Below are 24,826 nucleotides of genomic sequence, written 5' to 3'. Positions count from 1 at the left end.
AAAATTTAGATAGAAATTTGGATGAGGTTAGTTTGGAATCATCCAGAAATAGAATGGATGTTGGCAAAAAAAAAAAAAAAAAATCCTTTTATTTTAACTTCACTCCTGTTTCTAAAGAAATGGGGAAAAACATAATCAGAAGGCCTTGTATAATGTTTTTTTTCTTCTGAAATGAAGATATGAAACAATATACTGCATTTCATCTCAACAAAAATGACCAGGCCTCTCATAAAAGTAAATGCAATGATATATTGCTTTAATTGGGTTTTATTTAGGCTCCAGAATATTTGCTATCTTAAATCATTTTTCACGGATGGCAAATACTACCTTTTTTTTTGAAAACAATCTTTGGTGATTACAGCAAAATAGCAACATTGGCCCAAAATAGAACACTTAGAGCCATCTTTTATTTTCCCCCTCTCCTTTTCTTTCTTGGTTTTTTGTTCCTTTTAAGATAAAGTTAAAAATAGCATTCTATAAAAGTAAGCCAACTTTCTGTAGCCTTTATATTGATAATGATCAGTTGTCTTGCAGGGGAAGGAACACACACAGCAGAAAGTACAACACAATTAGACTTGCAAGACAGCTGTCGGCCTTGCTAGGCAAACCAGACCAAGAAATCAATTTCACAGGAAGGCTAAATGGGCAATCCTGTCCGGGAAGCACAGACAACTGCCTGTGTTGCTGTATTCTGCACCCACTTGAAGCTTCCAGATATTCTTCACAATAACAGAATAAGTTGGATGGGACCTTGGAGATCTTCTAGTCCACCAGGGTCAAACTCGATTGCATTGAGGGCTGCATCAGGGCTGTGTTTGACCTTGGAGGGCTGGAGGGTGTGGCTGGGGGCGTGGCATGGTAGGCGTGACATGGGATTCGTGTCAAGGGCACCTGTGGTGGCCCAGTGCTAAGGCAGGACTTCCCTGAGACTCTCCCTCACTCTCATTATAACCTTCCTTTCTGTTTTGTTTTTTTCCCTTACCTCTTCATTCTCCTTTCTTTTTCCTTCGCCTCTTTCCTTATTTTCCTTCCTTGCTCTCTTCCCTTCTTTTTCGTTTTCTTCCCTCTTTCCCTTTCTCCTTTCCTGTCCCTTCTTGCATGCTCAAATGCAAAAGGGGAAACGTTTCTCCTTTGTAGCAACGTTTCGGCAGAATCTCATCTGCCATCATCAGGCTTCTGTATTGTGTTCATCTGGTGATGAACACAATACAGAACAGATGAACACAATACAGAAGCCTGATGATGGCAGATGAGATTCTGCCGAAACATTGCTACAACTTTAAAAGCACAACTACAATGACGTGGAAAATACCCGAACAAAGCTGAATGCCATACATACATACATACATACATAAATTCAATATATATATATATATATTTGGATCTTTGGTTATTCGGGTTTTCTCAGCGTAAGATTGGAAGTATCTAGACAACGCGTTTCAATGAAGTTTCATCGAACGTTGCCTAGATACTTCCAATCTTACATGGGAAAACCGAATAACCAAAGATCCACAAACTCTACATGCGAGAACCTCAGAAAATATATATATGTATTTGTTATATATATATGTATGTATTTGTTTTCTGAGGTTCTCGCAGGTATTTGTATGTGGATCTTTGGTTATTCGGGTTTTCTCCCGCGTAAGATTGGAAGTATCTAGGCAACGTTTCGATGAAGTCTCATTCATCATCTTCAGGCTTCTGTCTCCGGCTCTGTGCTTCTCAGAGTAATGTGAGATTGCAGCTGCTTCCTCCTTTTAACTGCCAGTGGGGGTGGGACTTGATTGGGTGGGGGCTTGGCTGTGTTCTGATTGGTTGGGGGGTTAGCCGTGTTCTGATTGGTTGGAGGCGTGTTCTGTTCAGGTGGGGGCTTCATTGTGCTCAGGTTAGTCTTAGTTGCTGGGGGATTTGAGCTGGTGAGTTGTGATCTTGCTGTTTGGCTTCGAGTTCGTGGTCGTGCTGCATCTTCATAGTGGGTGTCGGTTTGCTTCATGTATGGCTCGGAGGGGTTTGAAGTGGGTAGTGATGCAGCTGCAGTGCGGGAGAAAACCCGAACAACCAAAGATCCATCCATATATATATATATATATATATATATATATATATATATATATATATATATCCATACATACATACATACATACATACATACATACATACATACATGTTGTGATTGGAAGGATCGGTCCTGTTAGGAGTTTTGAATCTGATGACTGTTAGATCGTGGATTGACGTCAGAACCAGGAAACGTTAATCTGAAGGGCAAGCCAGTTAATTAGCACGTTGCCTTAATGGGTATAAAAGGACACAGCTGAGCTGGTGCCTTTTGCCAGAAACAAAATGACTATTTTGAATGAGGACGTTACTGCAAAGAGATCTCTGTTTGTTTGAATTTTGAAGGGGAGTCCTAACAGTTTCTGCCAGCCATTATCTTGTTATTTTCCTTCAGTTTGATTTGATTGTGAAACGGCTGCTTTGTGTTTGTTCGTTTGAATTTCCAAGAGGAGACATAAGATTATTGTTTCTGGCCAAAACAAACCATCTTTCAAGCAAGATGGATTTAAATCAACTGCAGCGTTTGGTAGAGCAGCAACAACAACAAATTAATCAGCTACTGCAAAGCAATGTGACGCTTCAGAATCAGGTAACACAATTGCTGAATTATGTTTCCAGCTTACCAAGCCCTGCTGCTGTTCCCCCTGCCCCTCCTGTGAGGAAAAGCCCAGTATCCATGCCGGAGAAATTTTCAGGACAAATGGACATGTTTCCGGCATTTCTGGGGCAGTGTCAATGTTTATGTCCTTGAGGCCTGAAAACTTTCCAAATGATCGGGCCAAGACAGGATTCATTCTTAGCCTTTTATCTGGGCAGGCTGCTAATTGGGCTACTCCCTTGTTAGTTCAAGATAGCCCGTTGTTGAATGATTTCAGGGTTTTCTTCAACAAATGAGAGTGATGTTTGAGAACCCAATTAAGATACAAACTGTGGACAGACGGTTATGGGACATAAATCAGAAGCGTTCCCTGCAGGAATACGTTGCAAATTTCGTTTGCTGTGTTTGGACTCCAACTGGAACGAACCGCTCATATGGCTGCATTCCAGGAAGGCTTGTCTGATGCCATCAAAGATGAGCTGGTCCATGCAGAGAGGGCTTTAACTTTGGATGCATTGATAGTTCAGTGCTTACGAATTGAAGCTCATTTACAGCAACGTGGACACAAACGGCTCGGTATGGAACCATCTTCGTTTTCTCGTGTACAACCCACGCCACTGAGAGTTTTCCAACCCACGGTTAATGTTGAGGAGCCGATGGAGTTAGGCGCACTCCACCCTCACTTAACGGTACGAGAACGTTCGAGAAGGTTCCAGGAAGGCTTGTGCCTTTATTGCGGGGGTCCGGGACATTTTGTTAATTCCTGCAAACGGAGAGGGACCCGCAGATCCGTACCTGAAACCACTCTTGGCTTGTCAGGAAAACAGGGTAGACCTGACCTCAAGGAAACCCTAGGTCGGACACATTTCACATCCCCACCTCAAATTGCTGAAGTAAATCCTGGCCCTCCTCGGCATTTACTTTTGGACACTCGAATTTTTCTACAGTCACAGAAGGAGGGAATTCCCACTGTTGCGTTGGTGGACTCAGGGGCTACAACCAGCTTTATGGACCGAGCTTTTGCTACGCACTATGGGATCCCATTGGTTGCTGTACATCCACCCATTAAGGTGGAAACCGTGGATGGGCGTGAGCTCAAGTCTGGGCCAATTCGTTTCGCCACCCAGCCAGTGCGTATGATCATTGGGGATCATGAGGAGGCGATAAGTTTTTATATCACCTCTAACCTTCATCTCCCTTTGGTGCTCGGAATGTCCTGGTTGCGGTTGCACAATCCGTTGGTGGCTTGGTGCAGAACGGTATTTCTTTTCCAAGTCTCCAATGTGTAGACCACCTGAGACAATTGGAGCAGCGACGCCTCCATTGGCTGTGGGAGACAGAGTGGGGTTGTCAACGAAACATCGTCAAGTTAATCATCAGACTCGGGGGAAGGGCCCTGCGGTGGGGGATAGTGTTGTGATTGGAAGGATCGGTCCTGTTAGGAGTTTTGAATCTGATGACTGTTAGATCGTGGATTGACGTCAGAACCAGGAAACGTTAATCTGAAGGGCAAGCCAGTTAATTAGCACGTTGCCTTAATGGGTATAAAAGGACACAGCTGAGCTGGTGCCTTTTGCCAGAAACAAAATGACTATTTTGAATGAGGACGTTACTGCAAAGAGATCTCTGTTTGTTTGAATTTTGAAGGGGAGTCCTAACAGTTTCTGCCAGCCGTTATCTTGTTATTTTCCTTCAGTTTGATTTGATTGTGAAACGGCTGCTTTGTGTTTGTTCGTTTGAATTTCCAAGAGGAGACATAACACATACATACATACATACATACATACATACATACATCAGGAACCAAGATCTGATATTTATGCACAAGAATAGACAGTTGAATCTCAAGCTAGTCTTAATAGCCTACAAGGGGTAAAAATGTTGAATATAATTATAACCAGTAGGTGGTATGCATTAGCTGTTATTGCCCAACAGTGGATTATTCCTTAGCTTCTGTAACAATAAATCATGGTGGTCAGTAAAGGCTTGGGCAGGAACGTTTGAGAGAGAAAAAGAATGATTACCAAATCATAAGTATTCATGATGAATCATAAGTACCAGAGGCATACATGCTGGGAATAATTGGTAACACACCTCAATATTACTGAATGTCAATGATGTTTCTAATGCTTCTTCACAAAACAGTGTCTACAAAGCAGCTGCGTGGATTTTAAATGGGCCTGTATAATTTTGTTAATTGCAGAGATATTGCTGGGAATAAAAAGGAAAAGCTCCCCGAAGTGATACACTACTGTATTAGGACACAGAAAACAACCTTCTGTATTGAATGATCAGGCAACTGTTCTCAGAAGGAGGATTTTTTTTTCAGTACATGTGAGGAAAAGTGCTTTAAAATCGCAAATTTCATCAGCAAACGGTAAGTCACTTCCTTAGAATTTTAAAACACCACATAGAGGCTGCCTTCACATACCACACTAGGCTGACATATGTTTAGTTTGGTTTGGATTTTGCATAGTGTGGTTTAACAGAATAACAGAATTGGAAGGGATCTTGGAGGTCTTCTAGTCCAACCCCCTGCTTAGGCAGAACACTGTATACCTTTTCAGAGAAATGGTTGCTCAATCTCTTCTTAAAAATTTCCAGTATTGGACCATCCACAACTTCTGGAGGAAGGTTGTTCCACTGCTTAATTGTTCTCACTGTCAGTAAATTTCTCCTTCGTTCTAGGTTGCTTCTCTCCTTGATTAGTTTCCATCCATTGCTTCTTGTCCTACCCTCAGGTGCTTTGGAGATTAACTTGACTCCCTCTTCTTTGTGGCAGCCCCTCAGATATTGGAACACTGCTATCATGTTACCCTTAGTCTTTCTTTTCATTAAACTACCGGTAGACATACCCAATTAAAGCAAACATTTTAGTATGTTTTAACCTCCAATGCCCAAATCATCTTTGTTGCTCTTCTCTGCACTCTTTCCAGAGTCTCGACATCTTTTCTACATTGTGGTGATCAAAACTGGATGTTTCCTTGTTTATTCAGCAAACCAGGGTTAAGCAGACCCATTGACGTCTCTGAAGTTTAGACTGTCATCTTTATAAGCTGCTTTAACTAGTTTTTATATATAAAAGAAAGATGGCAATCTGTATATGTATACACATACACACACATATATGCACACACACACACATATATATATATATAGATATAGATACAGATACAGATATAGATATATATGAAGAAACAGATATCCTGCAATCTCTGGAACTTAAAATTATATTTAATGTAAAGCTTTCGTCAGCCTCTGCTGACATCATCAAAGTATTAAGCTACCATTACAGAGATCTTTGCCTTTGTATCATTGATCAATTTAGCCCTTGCACACAGACTTTCTGACACACAGACAAACACAATACAGAAGCCTGATGATGGCAGATGAGATTCTGCCGAAACGTTGCTACAACTTTAAAAGCACAACTACAATGACGTGGGAATACCCCCACAAAGCTGAATACCATACATGTAAGTACCCACGAAAACTTAAGAAAGAAAGATAGATAGATAGATAGATAGATAGATAGATAGATAGATAGATAGATAGATATAGATATAGATATAGATACACACACACATAGATGGATAGATAGATATAGATATATAGATATAGATATGGATATATATATCAGGAAAACATACATGGCTTATGATGTGTCCCTATGCAAGGCAGACATTTTCCTGAATTTCTTTTACAATTTTTGAGATTTATGATCTGTACTTTTTCCATCCGTGCTCCTAGAACTATAACCTGGCTACATTCATCCTGTTTTAAAACCCTCTGATAGAAATTAATCCAAAACTAATCGCTCTTAAGAGTGAGATGGGCATGACTTAAATTTGACAAAACAAATGAACAAGTAAACTATAGAAGAGCAAATTACGTGCAGCATTACTTTTGGGACCCTGCTCAGTTTAACAAGACTTCTGGGTGTTGTATTTGCACAGCAGTTTCACTAATGCAGGTTAACGTGGAAAACAGAAGTACAGTAAAACCTGGATTTTATGTCTCTCTTCTATTTTATGTGTCCATTGTTTTGTGTTAAAATAGAATATCAGTTAAGTCTGGATTTGTGGTATCTAGGTAATTTTTACCCCAATTACCTCACAGTTATCTAATTTACATAAAAAGTATGGATGTTGCCTGAACTGATTTAAAGAACAATGGTCACCATTTAGCAAAGCAATCTGAATTCAGATTGCTCTCTCTTGCATCCCATGTCTGCTGAATGGGGGGCTGTAAAATTGAGGTTTTCCTCTAGTAATTTACCAGGCAAAGTGTTTAGCAGTTCCATTAATCAGAATAATCTGTTTCTTTCTGTCCCTTCTTTTCTTTTGAGAAATCTAAGTCAGGACTCTATCACACAACTAACACAAACAGGATAGATACTGTCATTTTTATTAGCTAGTGCAGCTTCTAACTCTCCTTTGAGATTTGAACTATTTTTCAGCTCAGAAGTATTTATTTTCGTTGTAAACAATAAACTGTGCATTTGGGTGACTGGATGGAGTCGTAAATAAAGAAATTTGGCAGGCTGTATTTGGAACTGTTTTAGCATCGCTCTACTGCAGAACAACAAAAAGGCAGCCCAAAACCCTCAGGTGAATTGAACCAAGATAAAACATTAAACCTTAAAAGGACTACAATGCGTAGCCAAAACTATGCTAGAAACATAGCACCGTGTGGGGTGGCTTAAATCAGAAACCAGTTCAGGGGTGGGATTCAGCCGGTTCGGCCCAGTTTGAGTGAACCAGGTGTTAAATTTACATCTGGTTGACCAAACTGATAGTTGAACTGACCGGCTGGCCCCACCCACCCTGCCTCTCCCCTCCCAGGAGTCTCCACATGGCCCGTTTTGCATGCAGGTAAATGCAGGGGCTGCACAGGGGCTCTAGGAGGGCAAAAAACAGACCTCCTGGAAGTTCCGGATGGCCACGCCCACCACAGCCACGCCCACCACACAGAAAACCATTTGCTGGAATTTTTGAATCCCACCCTCAACCAGTTCCAAGCTGATGGGGTTTCTTTTCACTAGGTATGAGAAGAAAGGGGATGAAGCTTCAGGGAGCAACAGGCCAATTTACTTCTGCATTTTAGACACTCAATACAGGTAAACTTCAACAGCAAAGAGAAATGTCAGCACTATATCAGAAATATCATTAACAAGCTTCTTTTCAGCTTCAAGCTTCCATATTAGCCATTTCTTCCAATGAGGATATCCTTTGTTCATTCCGTTTTTAATGAAAACCCAGACAAGATCATCAAAACTGCCTGGTCTTTTTTTTTCTTCTTAAATTTAATCTGTGCTTAAATACAATTTCAGCACTAACCTGTTCCAAATGAATGATCAAAAGTGCTGCTGGTTCCCCACCCCCCTTTGCTTCTGGCCCTAGAATTAGTTATTTCTGCTTGTCATTACTTCTTGTCAACTAATTAAAAGGCAGCTAATGACCAGAGAAAGTATCAGGAAATGACTAATTAAAGAAAGCAAACGAGAATCTCAATTAAATATTTTAATCAAGGAGGGTGGGTAGAGGATAATTCTTAATTACATGGTAGAAAGGCAGAAAAAGAAAGACCACTTCTGAGGAAATGTACATTAACATTATAGAATTGCCAAAGGGACTATATTCTACACCTGTAATTGTAATGCCATCTCAAAATGGAGAAAGAGTGTCTCTGAAATGGAAAAAAAATGGTATTAAGCAAGAATCACTCACAGATTAGCTATTTTCCCATCTTTAACACAGTAAATTAAAGTGAAGAGCCTAGAATAGCCAAATTTTTGTGTCAAAAGGCTATTTCTCTTTTTGCTAGTGAAGAAGAATACTATCTAATGTGTGTTCTTAAGTTATGGTAACTAACCACATAAATGTTATAATAATGCTATGGGCTTTAAAAAAAAAAAGAAACACGCATGGAATATGAAAATAAGCAAGGAAGTAGACTTTCTGTGAAGTATTGTAATCTTTAAAGCTCCCCTATCCTGTTTTCTGAGTTTATTAAATGTTTCCCTTTGCGGTGAGAATCAACAGTGTTTAGTTTGCTAATGCAAAGGACTAAAATTATATGGCAGGCAGAGCGCAGGTCTGTTTTGATATAAACACAAGAGCTAAAGCAAAAATCTTGCATTCCAATACTAAAAATAGGTCTGACAACTCACAATTGGCATACCATATTTTCATCCATCCCAGCCTGTCAGTCGCGGAGTGGGAATTTAGGATTAAAAAGCTTTTTTTCTCAGGCCCTGATCCTGTTGCTCAGAGGCTCCAGGGGCTACTGGATTGCTACAAACTGCGGAAATAGTCTGGGAACGAATCTTCAAGCTTAGATCATGAAAAGATCTGGGCCTGATATGACAAAAAAGGTTTTATCAAATCCTGTGGCCAAACTGAACAACTGTATTTGCTGCAAAGTATTTGTTCCCCTAAATAGAATGCCAATAGATCCTTCCCATCATTTTCTTCTGGTAATATGGATTAAGTAGCCATGAACAGAAAAGTTTTATTTGGTATTTTTCTTATTCTACGTTGGAACAGCTTCTATGGCAGAACGAAATTTCCCATCCAGATGTGACTACAAGGAGGAGCCAAAACCATCAAGATGTCGATCATGACAATGATGATGATGCTATCCATTCGGTTGATATCCAATTCTTGGCGATTCTACAAGCCAGGTCTTCTGATCTTGCACTGCTTCTTTGAGTTTTCCTATGCTCTGGCTGGTGTCAGCTTTGATGGTGATGGCAATCATAACCTCACAATTAAAGCCTTTCTCCCAAACCACCTTTTGCCTTTTGAATCCAGATCTCTGTAGAGTCCTAATAATCAAACTAGCATGTGACAACCTTCTGGAGTCTGCAGAGAGCTGAAAAAGGAACAACTGACCAGATTCATACACTGCAACATACTACTATTACTACTACTACTACTACTACTACTACTACTACTAATAATAATAATAATAATAATAACAACAACAACAACAACAACAACAACAACAATAAAAACATCCTGGAAGATGCGAAATTATTTCCATGTTATTGCTAACTTAGCTGTTTGGGCTACATCTGTAAAATCATTAGAATTTAGTTTTTTTCTTTATAGCTTTTTTCCTCATTTTTTTCTTTGCTTGTCATTTTTAGTTTTTTTTTTTTCCTTCTTATTTTATTAGATTGCATTGGGTTTTTTTTTTCTTGTTTAAAACATTGAATAAAGAATTATATAGCTAAGACCCCACTTTGTCCCCAGGGGCATCTTGCTCCCTTCCTTCCCATCTTGTCCATTTTGAATCCATTTTAGTGTAACATTTATTGTTTTAATGTTTTATCTTGCTATTTTTATTATTCTAATCTGTGAAGAATTACCTCTAGGTGAGATGGTGGCATATGAGTTTAATAAATAAATACAATATGTATCTTTTTACATAGCTATGTATATCATGAGCTAGGTTCGAAGAAAAGTACTCCTCGACTTATGAGAGTTCATTTAGGGACCATTCAAAGATACAACAGCACTGAACGAAGTGATTTATGACCATTTTTCACACTTATGACCTTTATAGCAGCCCCATGATCATATGATCAAAATCCAGATGCTTGGCCATTGACTCATACTTATGACTATTGCTGTGTCCTAAAGTCATGTGATCACCTTTTGCAACTTTTTGACGAGCAAAATCAAATGGGAAAGCCAGATTCACTTAACAACTGTGGTAGTAACTTATCAATTGCAGTGATTCACTTAACAGTGGTGGCAAGAAAGGTCGTACAATGGGGCAAAACTCACTTTTAACAAATGCCTCACTTAACAACCAAAATGTGGGCCTTAATCGTGGTCATAAGTTGAGAACCACCTGTAGATCTTTTTAGTGCAATTACAACCAGAGAGGTTTAGGCTCTGAAAAACTGGTACGTTGCTCCTGGACTTGGAGGATCCATTCACCTTACAAAATAATTACACTGTCCTGGGAATAAAGTCCCACTTGACTCAATGAAATGCCTGTCCGATAATCATTCAACTATGGGTAGTTTTCTGCTAGGAATCTTGTTTAATGGCCAATTAGCAAACTTTTATCCTCGCATTGCACACTTAACTTGCTTATTATTTTAAATCTTTTTCTGGACAGAGGTTTTTTTTTTTTACTATGAACACACCCAACCCCCCATCTAAACACCATTAGCATTAATCATTGTTGAAGTACAGTGCCAGCATCTTTTAATCATTAGCACTGACCATGTTATCGAGTTAGGGTAATGAAACATCTGCAAGAAAACAAGCAAGCTGAGAGTGCACCAAGCAGCCTTTAATTCAAACTTGACAGCTTTAAGATTTGTGGGCTTCAACTCCCAGAATTCCTCCTCCAGTCATGTGAGTTCAGGAATTCTGGGAGTTGAAATCCACGCAAGTCTTAAAACTTGCCTTGTTATAGCACCCCAGAGGTCCTATGCCAGAGCTGCTCTTTCCTTTATGCCAGAGGTCTCCAAACTTGGCAACTTTGAAGACTTCAACTCCCAGAATTCTTGCTTAGTGGTGCCACTCTGGTCCAAATTATGGTTATAAACTAAGGCAGGGGCCTTCAACCTTGATAGCTTTAAGACTTGTGGACTTCAACTCTCAAAATTTCTCCTCCAGTCATGGAATTCTGGGGGTTGAAATCCACAAGCCTTAAACTTGCTAAGTTTGAAGACCCTTGGCTTAAATGCTTAAATGCAACTCAATACTTCATCTTGACCAATCTTTCTTCCATGAATATATGAACAGAGACTATGAAAGGAGATGGTCCTGTTTCTTCCATCCCACTTTCTGAGAGTTGAAGGCAAGTATTTTCTGAGACCTCTTACACCAGGGCTGTCCAATCTTGGGAATTTTAAGACCCCTGGACTTCAACTCCCAGAATTCCCTAGCCAGCCACGCTAGCTCGGGAATTCTGGGAGTTGAAAGTCCACAAGTCTTAAGCTTGGCAAGTTTTGGAGACTTCTGCTTGAATGGGTTGCTCAAATTTTTCTCGCGAATCCAGCCACTGTGGGAAGCTCCGAAAGTCGTGTTAAGAGACCCGTGTCCAACAGAACGGGAAACTTGACCAACTAACAAGCCAGTTTCGCTTCTTGATTCTCCCTTCTTCTCACATCTTGGGATCAGGGGGGTGGCGAAACCCACCAAACCCAACATCGCGGCGCGGAAGCCGGAAAAAGACACCGAGCCAATTCAGACGACCGGTTGCATTTTCGGCTTAATCCACGCGGGCTGGGAAAGAAGAGGGGCGGGTCTTTGATCTCTGTTCAAACGCTACCCTCCTCCCCAGCCACCCACTCCGGCTTGACGTCCGCAGCCCGAGAGGTTATCTATATATATATAGCCGCGGGACGGTGCAGCGGGCAAGCCGAGTTGCTTCCCAGGCATCGCAGGGAGCGAAAAGGGAAGCAACGGACAACCTTCAAAGCAAAGGGCTCTCCGCTGCTGGAGCATCTCCACACGTCCCGGGTCAGCCAGCCTGCCCGCCCGCCCGGCGGAGAAGTTGTCTGACTTGGGCGCTCGGAGTGGCGCCGGGGATGAATGGCGTGCGGGTAGCCGTGCTGGGCAGCGAAGGGACGGGCAAATCCGGTAGGCTCCGGCGCGGCGCTTCCTGGCCGGTGCGGGGGTGGGTGGGTGGGGTGGGGGAGGTTTGCTGGCTACAGAAAGGGAATCGTTAACGCCCCCACGTCCACGAGTGATCGCGGGAATCGCACCTTCTGTCTGAGCGCTCTCCTGGACGTACGGAGCTGGTGAGAAATGACAGAAGAAATAACGGAGTTAGTTGGAAGGGACCTTGGAGGTCTTCTAGTCTAGCCCCTTTCTCAGGCAGGAAACCCTACACCCTTTCAGACTATTCTTACAAAAAAAATTCCGAATAATAGAAGAACAGAGTTAGAAAGGGACCTTGGAGGTCTTCTAGTCCAGCCCCTTTCTCAGGCAGGAAACCCTACACCCTTTCAGACAAGTTGTCCAATCCCTTCTTAAAAACTTCCAGTGTTGGAGCATCAACACCTTCTGGTGGCAGGTCGTTCCACCGATTTAACTGTTAGGAAAGTTGCTTCTCTCCTTGATTAGCTTCCATCCACTGCTTCTTGTCCTGCCTTCAGGCCCTTTGGAGAATGGGTTGACTCCTTCTTTGTGGGAGTCCATTAGTCCCCTTTGAGTTGAACTTATCTCCACTCCTGCAAAAATATGGATGGCCACCTGAGGAAGACCGACACTGAAATTCTCTGGTTGTCTGTACCTGTTGCAATAGCCCAGATAGAGTAGCACTTATTCCTGGTAGTCTACATGAAGACTTTTTTAGCAAGCTTATTGAAATTCTTTGCAGGTCCTAATTGTGGGGTGGATTTCCTCACTTCTCGGGCCTATGATTTCCTAGTGGCCTCTCATCCAAGTACTAACCAGTTGAGCATGTTTTTGGAGACACCCAAATCTGCTGCATGTTGACCAACCCCAGTGGCACCTGATGGTAACAAGCCATCCCAAAGTTGATCAGATGTCTTGATGTTGTTTGCTATTACACATGAATAGTAAATTGCCACCAGGTGTCTGTCTGTGATAGACTCTGGTATTGTTATTTTCATTCAATTGTGTCTGATTCTCAGAGTCTACCTGGATTACCTGCAGATTTTTTGACAAGGTTTTCCAGAAGGGGTTTGCCATTGCCTCCTTCCTAGGGCTGAGGGAGGGTGACTGGCCCATGGCCCATGGTCTCCCAGCTGGTTTTGTGCCCAAGGTGAAACTGGAATTCAAATTTCCCCATCTCTGCCCTTAACCATTACACCAAACTGGCTCGCGCAGCTACTGGTTACCTGTTGCAAATTTATTTTCCAGCCTTTGAAATACATTCAGCTGATACAGCAAAAGTATTCCGATAATAAGCTCACACCATTTTCTTTTCTTTTTTTAAAAAAATAACTTTTTGGTGTCGCAACTTGCACTTTATTAATTTAGAATGGGATTCCACTTTTTATTTTAAAAATTCCTCCAAATTGAGGTGCAATTCATGAAACCTCTAAGGGATTGCCACAAAGAAGAGGGAGTCAAGCTATTCTCCAAAGCACCTGAAGGCAGGACAAGAAGCAATGGATGGAAACTAACCAAAGACAGAAGCAACCTAGAACTAAGGAGAAATTTTCTGACAGAACAACTAATCAAATGGAAGGACTTGCCTCCGGAAGTTGCAAATGCTCCAACACTGGAAGTTTTTAAGAAGAGATTGGACAACCCTTTGACTGAAATGGTATAGGTTCTCCTGCTTGAGTGGGGGGTTGGACTAGAAGACCTCCAAGGTCCCTTCGAACTCTGTTATTCTGTAAATGTTCTAGGAATAGAAAAAGCATTGACTTCGGCCTCACTCTGTTGCAGTAAAATAAAGCAAATAACATCGAACCTCCACTTTTTACTTTTCCAAAACAATATAAACTATCAATTTCTATAACAACAAATCAACAAATCTCTCTCCCCCCTCACTTTTCTGTCTCCTATTATTTGCTTTCACATTTTTGTATTTTATCTTTGTATTTTATTCTATAATCTAATAAAATGCGAAAATGTTCTAGGAATAGTATCTTACTAAGTATGGTTGTCAGCGTTTCTCCAGGTCTCTCCTTTTCACAATTCTTTAATATCTTATTTCGATGCTAGAGTAAAGTTTAAGTAGAGATCATTACTGCATAAATGGTTACATCTTTGACCTGTTTGCCCTTGAAGGATTACCAGCTGTATCACCAATCTCTTTGCTCTTTTCCAACCTGCTAATCTATTGCATTCCAGTTTTTCTACTGTACAGTAGTTTCTTGAACCTTAATGAGCAAAATTATATTTTCCAGTCTATTATTTCACTGGTATGACACTCCAAAGTATACGATGTGCCCAGCTGGTCAGATGATGTAATTATTGCAAGTGATAAAAATGTACTCAAACGATATACATTTGGATTTAACAAACAATTGGATTTAACAGACATTCCTTTCTCTGGAATGGTCTCTTAAGTTGAAATTTTATCGGAAAATAAGAGTTGTCATAATAGTCTTGGTATTTCCATTCACTCAATCCATAATTCCACTAACCTAGTGATTGAAGCAATGAAATATAGTTTAGAATCAGTGATTATCCATTATCCAATAACAATATCCATTAACAAATCTGGTGTAAAACTGCTTTTTACCTTGGTAAGTGGAAGTTGAAAATATATACTAAAGATCACTTTGTAAGTTATAGTGAGAGAAAAACTGTTAATATCTCAATTATGCATAATGCTAAAGACTATGGTTTATGTTTAGTTTATCACAATGTACAAAGCTATAGATTAGATTATGATGTGATAGGTAAATGAGATTATTATGAGTTATTTGACAAAATGTGGTTAAAATTCAGGATCATTTTTAGGATTTAATTCTAAATTTAGAAGTCCGTTGGGTTTTCACAATTATGCTAAACCAGAATGATGAGTTTTTGGTTTGGACTTAGCAAGATATATGAACAGGCCAGTGTGCTTTGTGCAACATGGTTTAAGTCATAACCCATGTGTAGGGAACCTTGATGGTCTGTTTGATAATGATTATAATAAATTACGGCTCAGAGCAAAACATAAATCTTGTAACAGCCTTCCTTCTAATTTTAGGCTTTACTTCTAAGGTTCTAATTTTGGATGAAATGCAATTCTAGTCTAGTGTAGCTTGTATAAGCCCAAGGCATAACTTGAAGATACACGATGCAACAATCAGATCTGAAATCTAATCCAGGTGAAAGACTGTTTAGGTGTCCTTGCATCATGGAAGATAAGCAAGAGAGAGATAATCTCAAAAAAACCAGATGTTGAGCTGGGTATTATCCATAATGGAAAATATAATTCCAGATGGCTATCTTTTTCTGCTTTTCCAGCCTTCTTTCCAGTTGTTTCTATGCAAAACCATGTTAGCAATGGGACTTCAATAGCCACCTTCACACAACTTGTTAGATCACACAGGCTTTTTAATATGGCTGTGGAGGTACTTTTTAAAATCCATATAATAGCAATAGCAATAGCACTTAGACTTATATACCACTTCACAGTGCTTTTACAGCCCTCTCTAAGTGGTTTACAGAATCAGCCTATGGTCCCCAAAAATCTGAGTCCTCCTTTTACTGACCTCGGAAGGATGGAAGGCTGAGTCAACCTTGAGCCGGTCAGGATCAAACTCCTGGCAGTGGGCAGAGTTAGCCGGCAATATTGCATTCTAACCACTGTCCCATCATGGCCATATAAATATAACCACTATTAGTGACTTCCCTATGAAGAATTGTGCTGTGTGAACATGAAGTAATTGCCATTTTCTGCTTGGAATTTGGCACGTCTTCTCCTTCTTCGCCTTTGCCCTTCACAACAGGGATTGAGGAACAATATGAAGTAGTAGGGAAGACTTGGCCTTCATAGTACAACCCTAATTGGGACTGGAATGTCTGTTGCTAAGAAATGTGGTTGTTAAGTGAGTCGTACCCTATTTTGCCACCTTATCTGCCAGGGTAGTTAAGGGGACCATTGCAATTCTTAAACGAGTCAGGTGGTCTTAAACAAACCTGGATTCTCCCATTGAGTGTCCTTGTTGGAAGCCCCCTGGGAAAGTCTCAAATGGTGATCATGTGATCCTCAGGATGCTGCAGCCTTTGTAAATACATGCTAGTTGTCAAACACTTTCATTTTGATCATGTGGCTGCAGGGATGCTACAAGTAATTCATATAACATCTGGCAGAAACAACTACCTGACCACTAGATGGCAGCTTTAATAACTTTCTATATCCCTTTCCTGCCATCTAGCTGTAATACTGATTTTTGCAGTGCAGAAGTATATAGGACTTTTTCCTTTATGAAATACACACATACCAGAGGTGCTATTGAGCAGGTTCTGACCAGTTCTGGAGAACTGGTAGCGGAAATTTTGAGTAGTTCAGAGAACCGGCAAATACCACCCCTGACTGGATATTTTACAATATCCTTCCCCTGCCACGCCCACCAAGCCACGCCCACAGAACCAGTAGTAAAAAGGTTTGAATCCCACCACTGACACACACACACACACACACACACACACACACACACACTCATAGTAGCACTCAAAATCCAGGCTTTGCTGTATATGCCTGGGAAGAAAAAAAAGGCAGCATTCTAGAGACCTTTTCTTTGGAAAATCATGCCTTCAAAATTAGAGATAGTGGATAGTTTTAATTGTTGTTTGGGGTTTTTTTCCCCCAAGGGTCAACGTTTTGTCTCTAGTGATTATACATATTATTGAAGTCCAGTTTGGGCTACCCTAATATGCTTGAATAAATAAATCATGGTAAAATAATAGCCAAGTACAGTGTGTGAAGCCAGGGATTGCTCCTGTATTGTTCCTGTTTAGAAAGTCTTCGGTGAAGTAGGAATGGTCGCATTCACATAAATACACCTTAACATTTGAGACTCTATTCATTTCTTCATCTCTGGCGCCAGAAGTTGATTCCTGGTTTACATCTTGGGACCTAAATAAGCCTTGTATTGCACTGGCTAATTAAACTGGGAAACTTAAAACAAATATAAAATTTTCAGAACCGAGGCAAAATAGGAGTAGAAAGATCTGTGTATCTTGTCTGCTGTATATAGGTTGGTAGCCTGACTCATAATCCAGTTATTAGCTGGATATACCTGAGACCAAAAAAGAGGTTAAAATCCAGAGAGATTTTCTTTAGAAAAACATGTGGCCAAAGCAACACTCCTATGGCCTCTTTATTTTGTCTTTTCAGCCCTTACGGTGCGCTTTCTGACGAAGCGTTTCATAGGAGAATATGCCTCCGATTCTGGTAAGCTTCCACTCACTTTGAATCTTCCTTGCATTTTATTTAAACTCAGATGATTCAGATGTTACTGCTGGTAATAGAAGGGGAATGTGTATGTGTCATTTCTTTTGGGCCTGAAGATTAACATTATTTTCTGGTTAAATACCAGATTCAGACAAGGAAGGGGTAGCGATAGATTGATTCATCTTTGTTATATTGCTTTGGGATGTAAAAATGATGGTAGCTCTACCCAGCCTGTTTATTCCTCTCTCTTTTTTCCCCTCTCAGAATGCATTTATACAAAACATTTGTGTCTGGATGGAAAGCAAATTAACTTGGAAATATATGATCCTTGTTCCCAAGTAAGTTGGAAAACTAGAATACGCATAATAAATTCTACTTCCTCCTATTTTTCCTGCAATGGTGGGGTGGAGTGAGAAAAAGTGTTTGGCCCAAAGTCACTCAGCCAGTTTTTGTACCAAAGGCAAGATTAGAACTCACAGTCTCATTGTGATTGGCTCAAAGTCACCCAGCTGGCTTTCATGCCCTAAGGCAGGACTAGAACTCACTGTCTTCTGGTGATTGGCCCAAGGTTATCCAGCTGGCTTTCATGCCTAGAGAGGGTCTAGAACTCACTGTCTCCTGGTGATTGGCCCAAAGTCACCCAACTTGCTTCATGACCAAGGTGGGAGTAGAATTCACATTCTGCTGATTGGCCCAAGGTTGCCTTCCAGTTGACTTTCATGCCTAAAACAGGACTAGAAATGGATAGCAGAAGGAATTCAATACCACAGGTAACTGAGAAGGGAGATGTTTTACCCAACAACCTGAGATTATGAATTGTTCCTGAGACCAGCTACTTTTCAAAGTGCCTTTAAGACATTTTTGATTACTCCTATGACGATACCTGGGATGATAGTTTGGTTTACCAAGGCAGAGAACTCAAATAAATTGCAAAATCATTTAAACAGATACAGATTGTGTAATTCAGCTCATGCACAGATTGCACTGTGCTTCTACCAAAGTTGATTTTCTACACTTTGAGAAAATGGCCAGTTGGAGAATTTGATTAGAGTTGATAGGGACTCTTCACTTAGTTGGTTTTCTAAATAATTGTGGTTTACTCGCCGTCTCTCAGAGTAATCTATTTTACAAGTTCATGATGGGGATAAAACAAATGGAACCATGGAACCAGTAAAACTGTGCATGCCAGCCACTTTATAAAAAGCATGGAATAAAACTTCTGTTAAAAAAATAAGTTCCTGCATAATTACAGTGGGAATATAATATCATTCTGTCCATATAACCCAACACTTTGGAAACCCAAAGAGCTGGATTAAGAAACAGATCCTCCAGGAGAAAATCTGTCTGTGTGGTTGCTAAGTGTTGACACCAAGATGATGGTGGATGATCAGTTGTGTTTTCAATTAGTCTTCTTCCATCCAAAAGCACCATATAAACTGCTTGTCTTTTTGCCTTCCAGCCTCGGCCAGGGAATTTGTTACTTGCACATGAACTCCAATGGGCAGATGGATTTGTTGTGGTCTATGACATCAGTGATAGAACTTCATTTGTGTTCGCAAAAGCGTTGCTGTACAGGATCCGTGAGTGTCATGGAGGAGCTTGCAAAAGGCAAGTTAGCTAAACAATGTGGCTAGGAAAGTGGAAAGGTTTGCGTGGACCATAAGGGAAAAATGGGGCTAGATTCAGACTTGGTCCCTTTAAGTCAGGAGTGGGGAAACATGGTCCTTTTATGACTTGTGGACTTCGACTCACAGAATTCCTGAGCCAGCATGGTGAAGACCCAATAAAAACCAGGAGCAATGAGTCCAATTGATTGCAAGTACATCTACCCAGTTTGATTCAACCAGTCCCCTTTTTACACACAGACCTACCAAATAGAAATTCTACATAGTTTAAAAACCAGTTTATTAGGGTCAGCTTATCTACAGCCCTGAAACAAGCTACCTCAGAGTAAGTTTTATGGAACCGTGTGACATTTACAACTGTCAGCCAGCTGAAATTCAATCTCTGCTTTTAATTGCAGCGTGGGAAAGAAATTGCTAGTGTGAAAGATGATCCCCATCCAATAAAAGCAACTCTTCAATGACTGGTTATTTTTTGCAACGTTTGTCTTCATATATGTGAATCTGTCACTGTCAATAGTCCAACGTAAAAAGTTCGTGTCCATTCACTTTCCAGAGAAAATGGCCGGTGGTGGCTCATACTTCACTCTCCTTGCTTTAAAAGCAAACAAAAACACTAAGGATCAATCAGGATTCTAATAGAAACATTTTAAAAATTTGCCCAAACTGTTTCCCAAACAGTTCTTTTGAAAGCACAACAATTCCATTGTGTTAAAAAATATAGGCTGGTCCTACAGAGAAAGCATCTTATTCTTTGCTGATTTTTAACTTAGGCATTGCATATTGAATATGATATAAATGGAAAACTTTTTTTAAAAAAGAGGGATATATGAATTACATAGGTGAGCTCAACTGGGAATGTGCATCAGTATAAAGACACAGTTGTGTATCTCCCTTCTATCAAATAATGTCATCTGGGAGAACCAGATGTCTTCTCTATAGTGATATCTACCTTATGGAACAGCCTTCCTTTTGAGAGTTGGAAAGCTTCTACTCTATTTGCTATCTCTCTCTCTCTCTCTCTCTCTCTCTCTATCCATGTAACTATCATCTGTCTGTCTATCTATCTATCTATCTATCTACCTACCTATCTACCTACCTATCATCTGTCTATCTATCTATCTCTCTCTCTCTCTCTATCTATCTATCTATCTACCTATCTATCTTTCTATCTATCGATCGATCAATTAATTGATCTACCTACCTACCTACCTATCATCTATCTACCTACCTACCTACCTACCTACCCACCTATTATCTATCTATCTATCTATCTATCTATCTATCTATCTATCTATCCATCTATCTATCATCTATCTATCTTTCTATCTATCTACCTACCTATCATCTATCTACCTACCTATCATCTACCTACCTACCTACCTATTATCTACCTACCTACCTATCTATTTATCATCTATTTATCTATCATCTGTCTGTCTATCACCTCTCTCACCTCTATATCTCTCTTTCTGTATTTCTATCTGTCTGTCTGTCTACATCTATCTATCTATCTATCTATCTATCTATCTATCTATCTATCTATCTATCTATAAGATAGATGATAGACTATCATCTATAAGATATCTATCTATCTATCTTATAAGATAGATGATAGACCTATTTATCTTATCTATCATATCTATCATCTCTATCATCTCTCTCTCTCTCTCTCTCCCCCTCCCTCACTCCCTCCCTACATCTCTCTCTCCTATCTATTTCTCTCCTCTGTTTGCTCAGAGCTGGATGTTTTCTCATGCTCTGGACTGGGATGTGGGCTGAGCTCAGTTCATGCACAGTTGGTACAAGTTGCTCTGATGCCTTGATTGAAGTATGATAGCCTTTGAATTTGTAAGATTTGAATTGGTATCTTTTCATATATTTACTCTTTCGATGCCCAAGACTGCATTGTACAGCTAGTGCTCAGGTTATGGCCATAATAAAACCTATCTGTCTTGGTTGTGAAACAGCATGGTTGTTAAGTGAACCAGTGATTCACTATAGCTGCAGTTCTGCTGAAAATCACCAGCAAATAACAGTTTTTGGCAAAACCATTGTAAAATACAATCACATAAATATGGCACTTCAAGTTCCTGAAGTGCTGTCATGTGACCAGAGAGATTGTACATACAGGTAGGACCATTGAAACTTTGAACAGTCACTAAATGACTGGCTGTAAGTTGAGAACTACCTGTATAAGATGGTATTTTAATATAAATGACTTAACTAAATAAAAATATATTGCCTCTCATTCAAGTTCCATGTCCAGAGATCTAACATTTCAAACCCCTTAATGGAAAGGACTGATGTTAGCATGAGCTAAGCAGAAGAAAGTTCTTTGTTTATAACCTTCCTTTTTCCCAACTTTGTTTGTCCAGAACATCAGAGTGCACCGTGGTTTTGGTTGGGAACAAGCAGGATTTGTGCCACGTACGAGAAGTCGGTTGGGATGAAGGACAGAAGTTGGCCCTGGATTACAGATGCCAGTTTTGTGAACTCTCTGCTGCAGAACAGTGCCAGGAAGTGGGAACGATGTTCAGCCAAGCTTTGAAAAGCCTTGCGGCTCATCCCAAGGGGAAGGAGAAAAGACGGCCCAGTGGCTCAAAATCCATGGCCAAACTGATCAATAACATGTTCGGGAAGAGGAGGAAATCTGTTTAGTGACAGGCCCACCAGAAACGGGCAGGGAGCCAAGACACTGTCTCGTACACATATGCACACACATGCCCAAAGGATCTAGTTCACGTGAAGATCTTAGCATGTCACCCAAGGAAGCCACAGAAATAATTGGTGTATTCCCACCCAGCATGGCAAAAATCATCGCTTAAATCTAGCCTTTTGATAAATCTTCTGGGAATTTAGTTTTTCGTGGAAGCAGATTGATTTTTGAGCATACTAATATATGGTTGTTAAGGAGTGAACTGTGAGTTAATCATTAATCATCTTAAGTGGATCCAGTGGCAGGCAATATGAATAAGGCTTGGAAAACAATGTGGTGTGGTGCCTAGATCAATGTTTCCCACGCTTAGCCATTTATAAGATGTATGTATTGCAATGCTGGCTGGGGTGTTCTGGGAGTTGAAGTCCAAATATCTTTAAAATGGCAAGCATGGGAAACATTATGGTATTGATTTCAGCTATAACAAAATTCTTTTGGTCTGTGGTGAGAGAGAGGCAGTCCACAATTTACATTGGGAAATGATTACCCAAAACATCACCAAGGTCTTTGATGAAGCAGGAGAGAAGGAAAGTCTTGAACTTTTAGCATCTTTTCCAGAAGTGACATTAAACTCATATCAATTTAACTTGTGCTTTCCTAGCTACAGTTCCTTTCCTTAGCTTGGAACAGACTTAGGAGAAGATTAAAATCTGACTGAAATCTTATCAGCTAATTCCTTTTTCCAGCTTTTGGCTGCAATCAACTATGTGGCAGTGTTCCCTTCTAATATATTTTAGTGTCCTTTTAACTACTTAAGTGCAGAATCAGGGACTTCTTGTTAAGTCTGCCCTTACATTAAATATTGCAAAACCAGTGAGAAACTGATGGCTTTTTTTTAAAGGTAAACTGGAGTGGGGGGCGGAACAGGATGTAGCATATTGCTACATAAGTTTGTGGAAAATTTGATCTCCACCTCTTGCTGTTTTTTCCTGCTTGTGGGTAACATGAACACTAGGATGCAAAATGCATTTGGAAATGTGAACACTCTTTCCACTCTCCGAAATATGCAACTCTCAACAGCTGCCCAGAAGAATCCCTTGATAGTGAGATGGGCAGCTTATTAATTTAATCAATAAATAATAAAAATAAAAACTCTGCTCTCTGTGATGACAGCATTCCAAATTATGTCGCTTGAGAAAGTGGGGGTGCAGCTTCAGCACGAACCGGCCAAGTATATTTTCAGTTCATTTTCTCTCCTACAGAGGTTCCCCCACTCCATGGTGAAACCAGTCCAGCGATACTTCTTAAGAGTTGTTGATTTCTCGTTATGGGTTTTGGAGTTATTGCTTTTTGCTGAGTAAGCACAGGAGGCTGCAGAGACCAAAGCCATATAATAAGTCATCTGGTTCCCAAGGTATGAATTAACAAGAGGTCTGACACAGAAATTCAAGCAAAGCAAAAAACAAACACTGACATAGTGTACTGGACTGACCTAAGAGGCTCAAGAACAAGTGAGGTTCTAATGCCACTCTATAAAGCCTTAGTAAGACCACACCTAGAGTACTGCATCCAGTTTTGGTCACTATACCATAAAAAAGATGTTGAGACTCTAGAAAAAGCACAGAGAAGGGCAACCAGGATAATGAGGGGACTGGAGACTAAAACGTACGATGAATGGTGACAGGAACTGGGCTCGTCTACTGAAGAGAAGGACCTGGGGAGACATGATAGAAGTGTTCCAATATTTGAGGGGCTGCCACAGAGAGGAAGGGGTCAAGCTATTTTCCAAGGCACCTGAAGGCCAGACAAGGAATAAGGGATGGAAACTGAACAAGGAGAGATTCAACTAGAAATAAGGAGAGCTTTTCTGACAGTGAGAACCATCAACCAATGGAACAGCTTTGCCTTCAGAAGTTCTGGGAGCTCCATCACTGGAGACTTTCAGGAATTGATTAGACTGCCATTTGTCAGAAATGATGTAGGGTCTCCTGCTTGGGCGGGGGCTTGGACTAGTTTACCTAGAAGGTCCCTTCCAACTCTGTTAATCTGTTGCACTGCTAAAGAGGAAACAAATAACAAAAATTTGATAAACATTGGTGTCATATAGGAAGGTGAATGAGCAGGATGCTGCAGTGCTTGTAGCATCTTCTTGCCTGGGGAAAAAAGTAACCTATTTGTAGAATAGAATAGAATAGAATGGAATAGAATAGAATAGAATAGAATAGAATAGAACAGAACAGAATAGAATAGAATAGAATAGAATAGAATAGAATAGAATAGAATAGAATAGAATAGAATAGAATAGAATTCTTCATTGGCCAAGTGTGATTGGACATACAAGGAATTGGTCTTGGTGCATATGCTTTCAGTGTACATAAAAGAAAAGATACATCCGCCAAGAATCAGTAGGATGAAGTACAGTGAGGGATTTACATTATTTTTCATCCTGACTGTTATTAAGACCGTCCTCATTCCTCTGTGCTGGAAATATTCAATATCACTGATAATGTCAACGTCACCATTTGGAAGTAGTTTGTTATACAGTGATGTTACCTTGCGTATTTGACACCAAAAGTAGGTCAGAGGGATATGCAGCTGCCACATGATTCAAGGTGCCCTGGCTAAACCACCATTAGTCCACCCTGCTTCATCTCTGTCACTGACAGAAGATCGTGCCCTAGCAGAAGTGACCCAACTCTACACCCACTAGATAGACTCTTCACCTTACTACCTATTCTCAAAGTGTATCACCCCCAACACACCACCTTTAGCATGCTACCATTACTATGGTCTTCTTCCAAGAGCTGAAAGAGATGGATTGGTCCAAAGTCACCCAGCTGGCTTCCTTATTGCCCAAGGAAAACTAAAACGTACAGTCCCCCAGTTTCTACTTTTGTGACTTTAACCCAGGGGTCTTCAAACTCAACAGCTTTAAGACTTGTGGACTTCAACTCCCTGAATACCTCCTCCAGTCATGCTAGCTCAGGAATCCTGGGAATTGAAGTCCACAAGTCTTAAACTTGCCAAGTTTGGAGACCCTTGGAATAG

The 24,826-nt window shown here is 40.4% G+C and overlaps 1 protein-coding gene across 1 annotated transcript; it reads left to right on the top strand.

Annotated features, from left to right (window-relative positions):
• The first annotated feature begins 12,031 nt into the window (after positions 1-12,031).
• On the top strand, positions 12,032-22,930 carry RERGL (RERG like). The gene is made up of 5 exons (XM_026713380.2): positions 12,032-12,264; positions 17,441-17,497; positions 17,762-17,835; positions 18,957-19,105; positions 21,498-22,930. The coding sequence occupies exons 1-5, from the start codon at positions 12,213-12,215 to the stop codon at positions 21,778-21,780; spliced, it is 615 nt and encodes a 204-aa protein (XP_026569165.1). The 5' UTR covers positions 12,032-12,212; the 3' UTR covers positions 21,781-22,930.
• Positions 22,931-24,826: the final 1,896 nt, after the last annotated feature.

The sequence above is a fragment of the Pseudonaja textilis genome, chromosome 5 (assembly GCF_049901715.1).
Source record: "Pseudonaja textilis isolate UNSWEBS1 chromosome 5, rPseTex1.2, whole genome shotgun sequence".
In the NCBI taxonomy this organism is placed as follows: Eukaryota; Metazoa; Chordata; class Lepidosauria; order Squamata; family Elapidae; genus Pseudonaja; species Pseudonaja textilis.
This window is presented reverse-complemented; position numbering and strand designations above follow the sequence as displayed.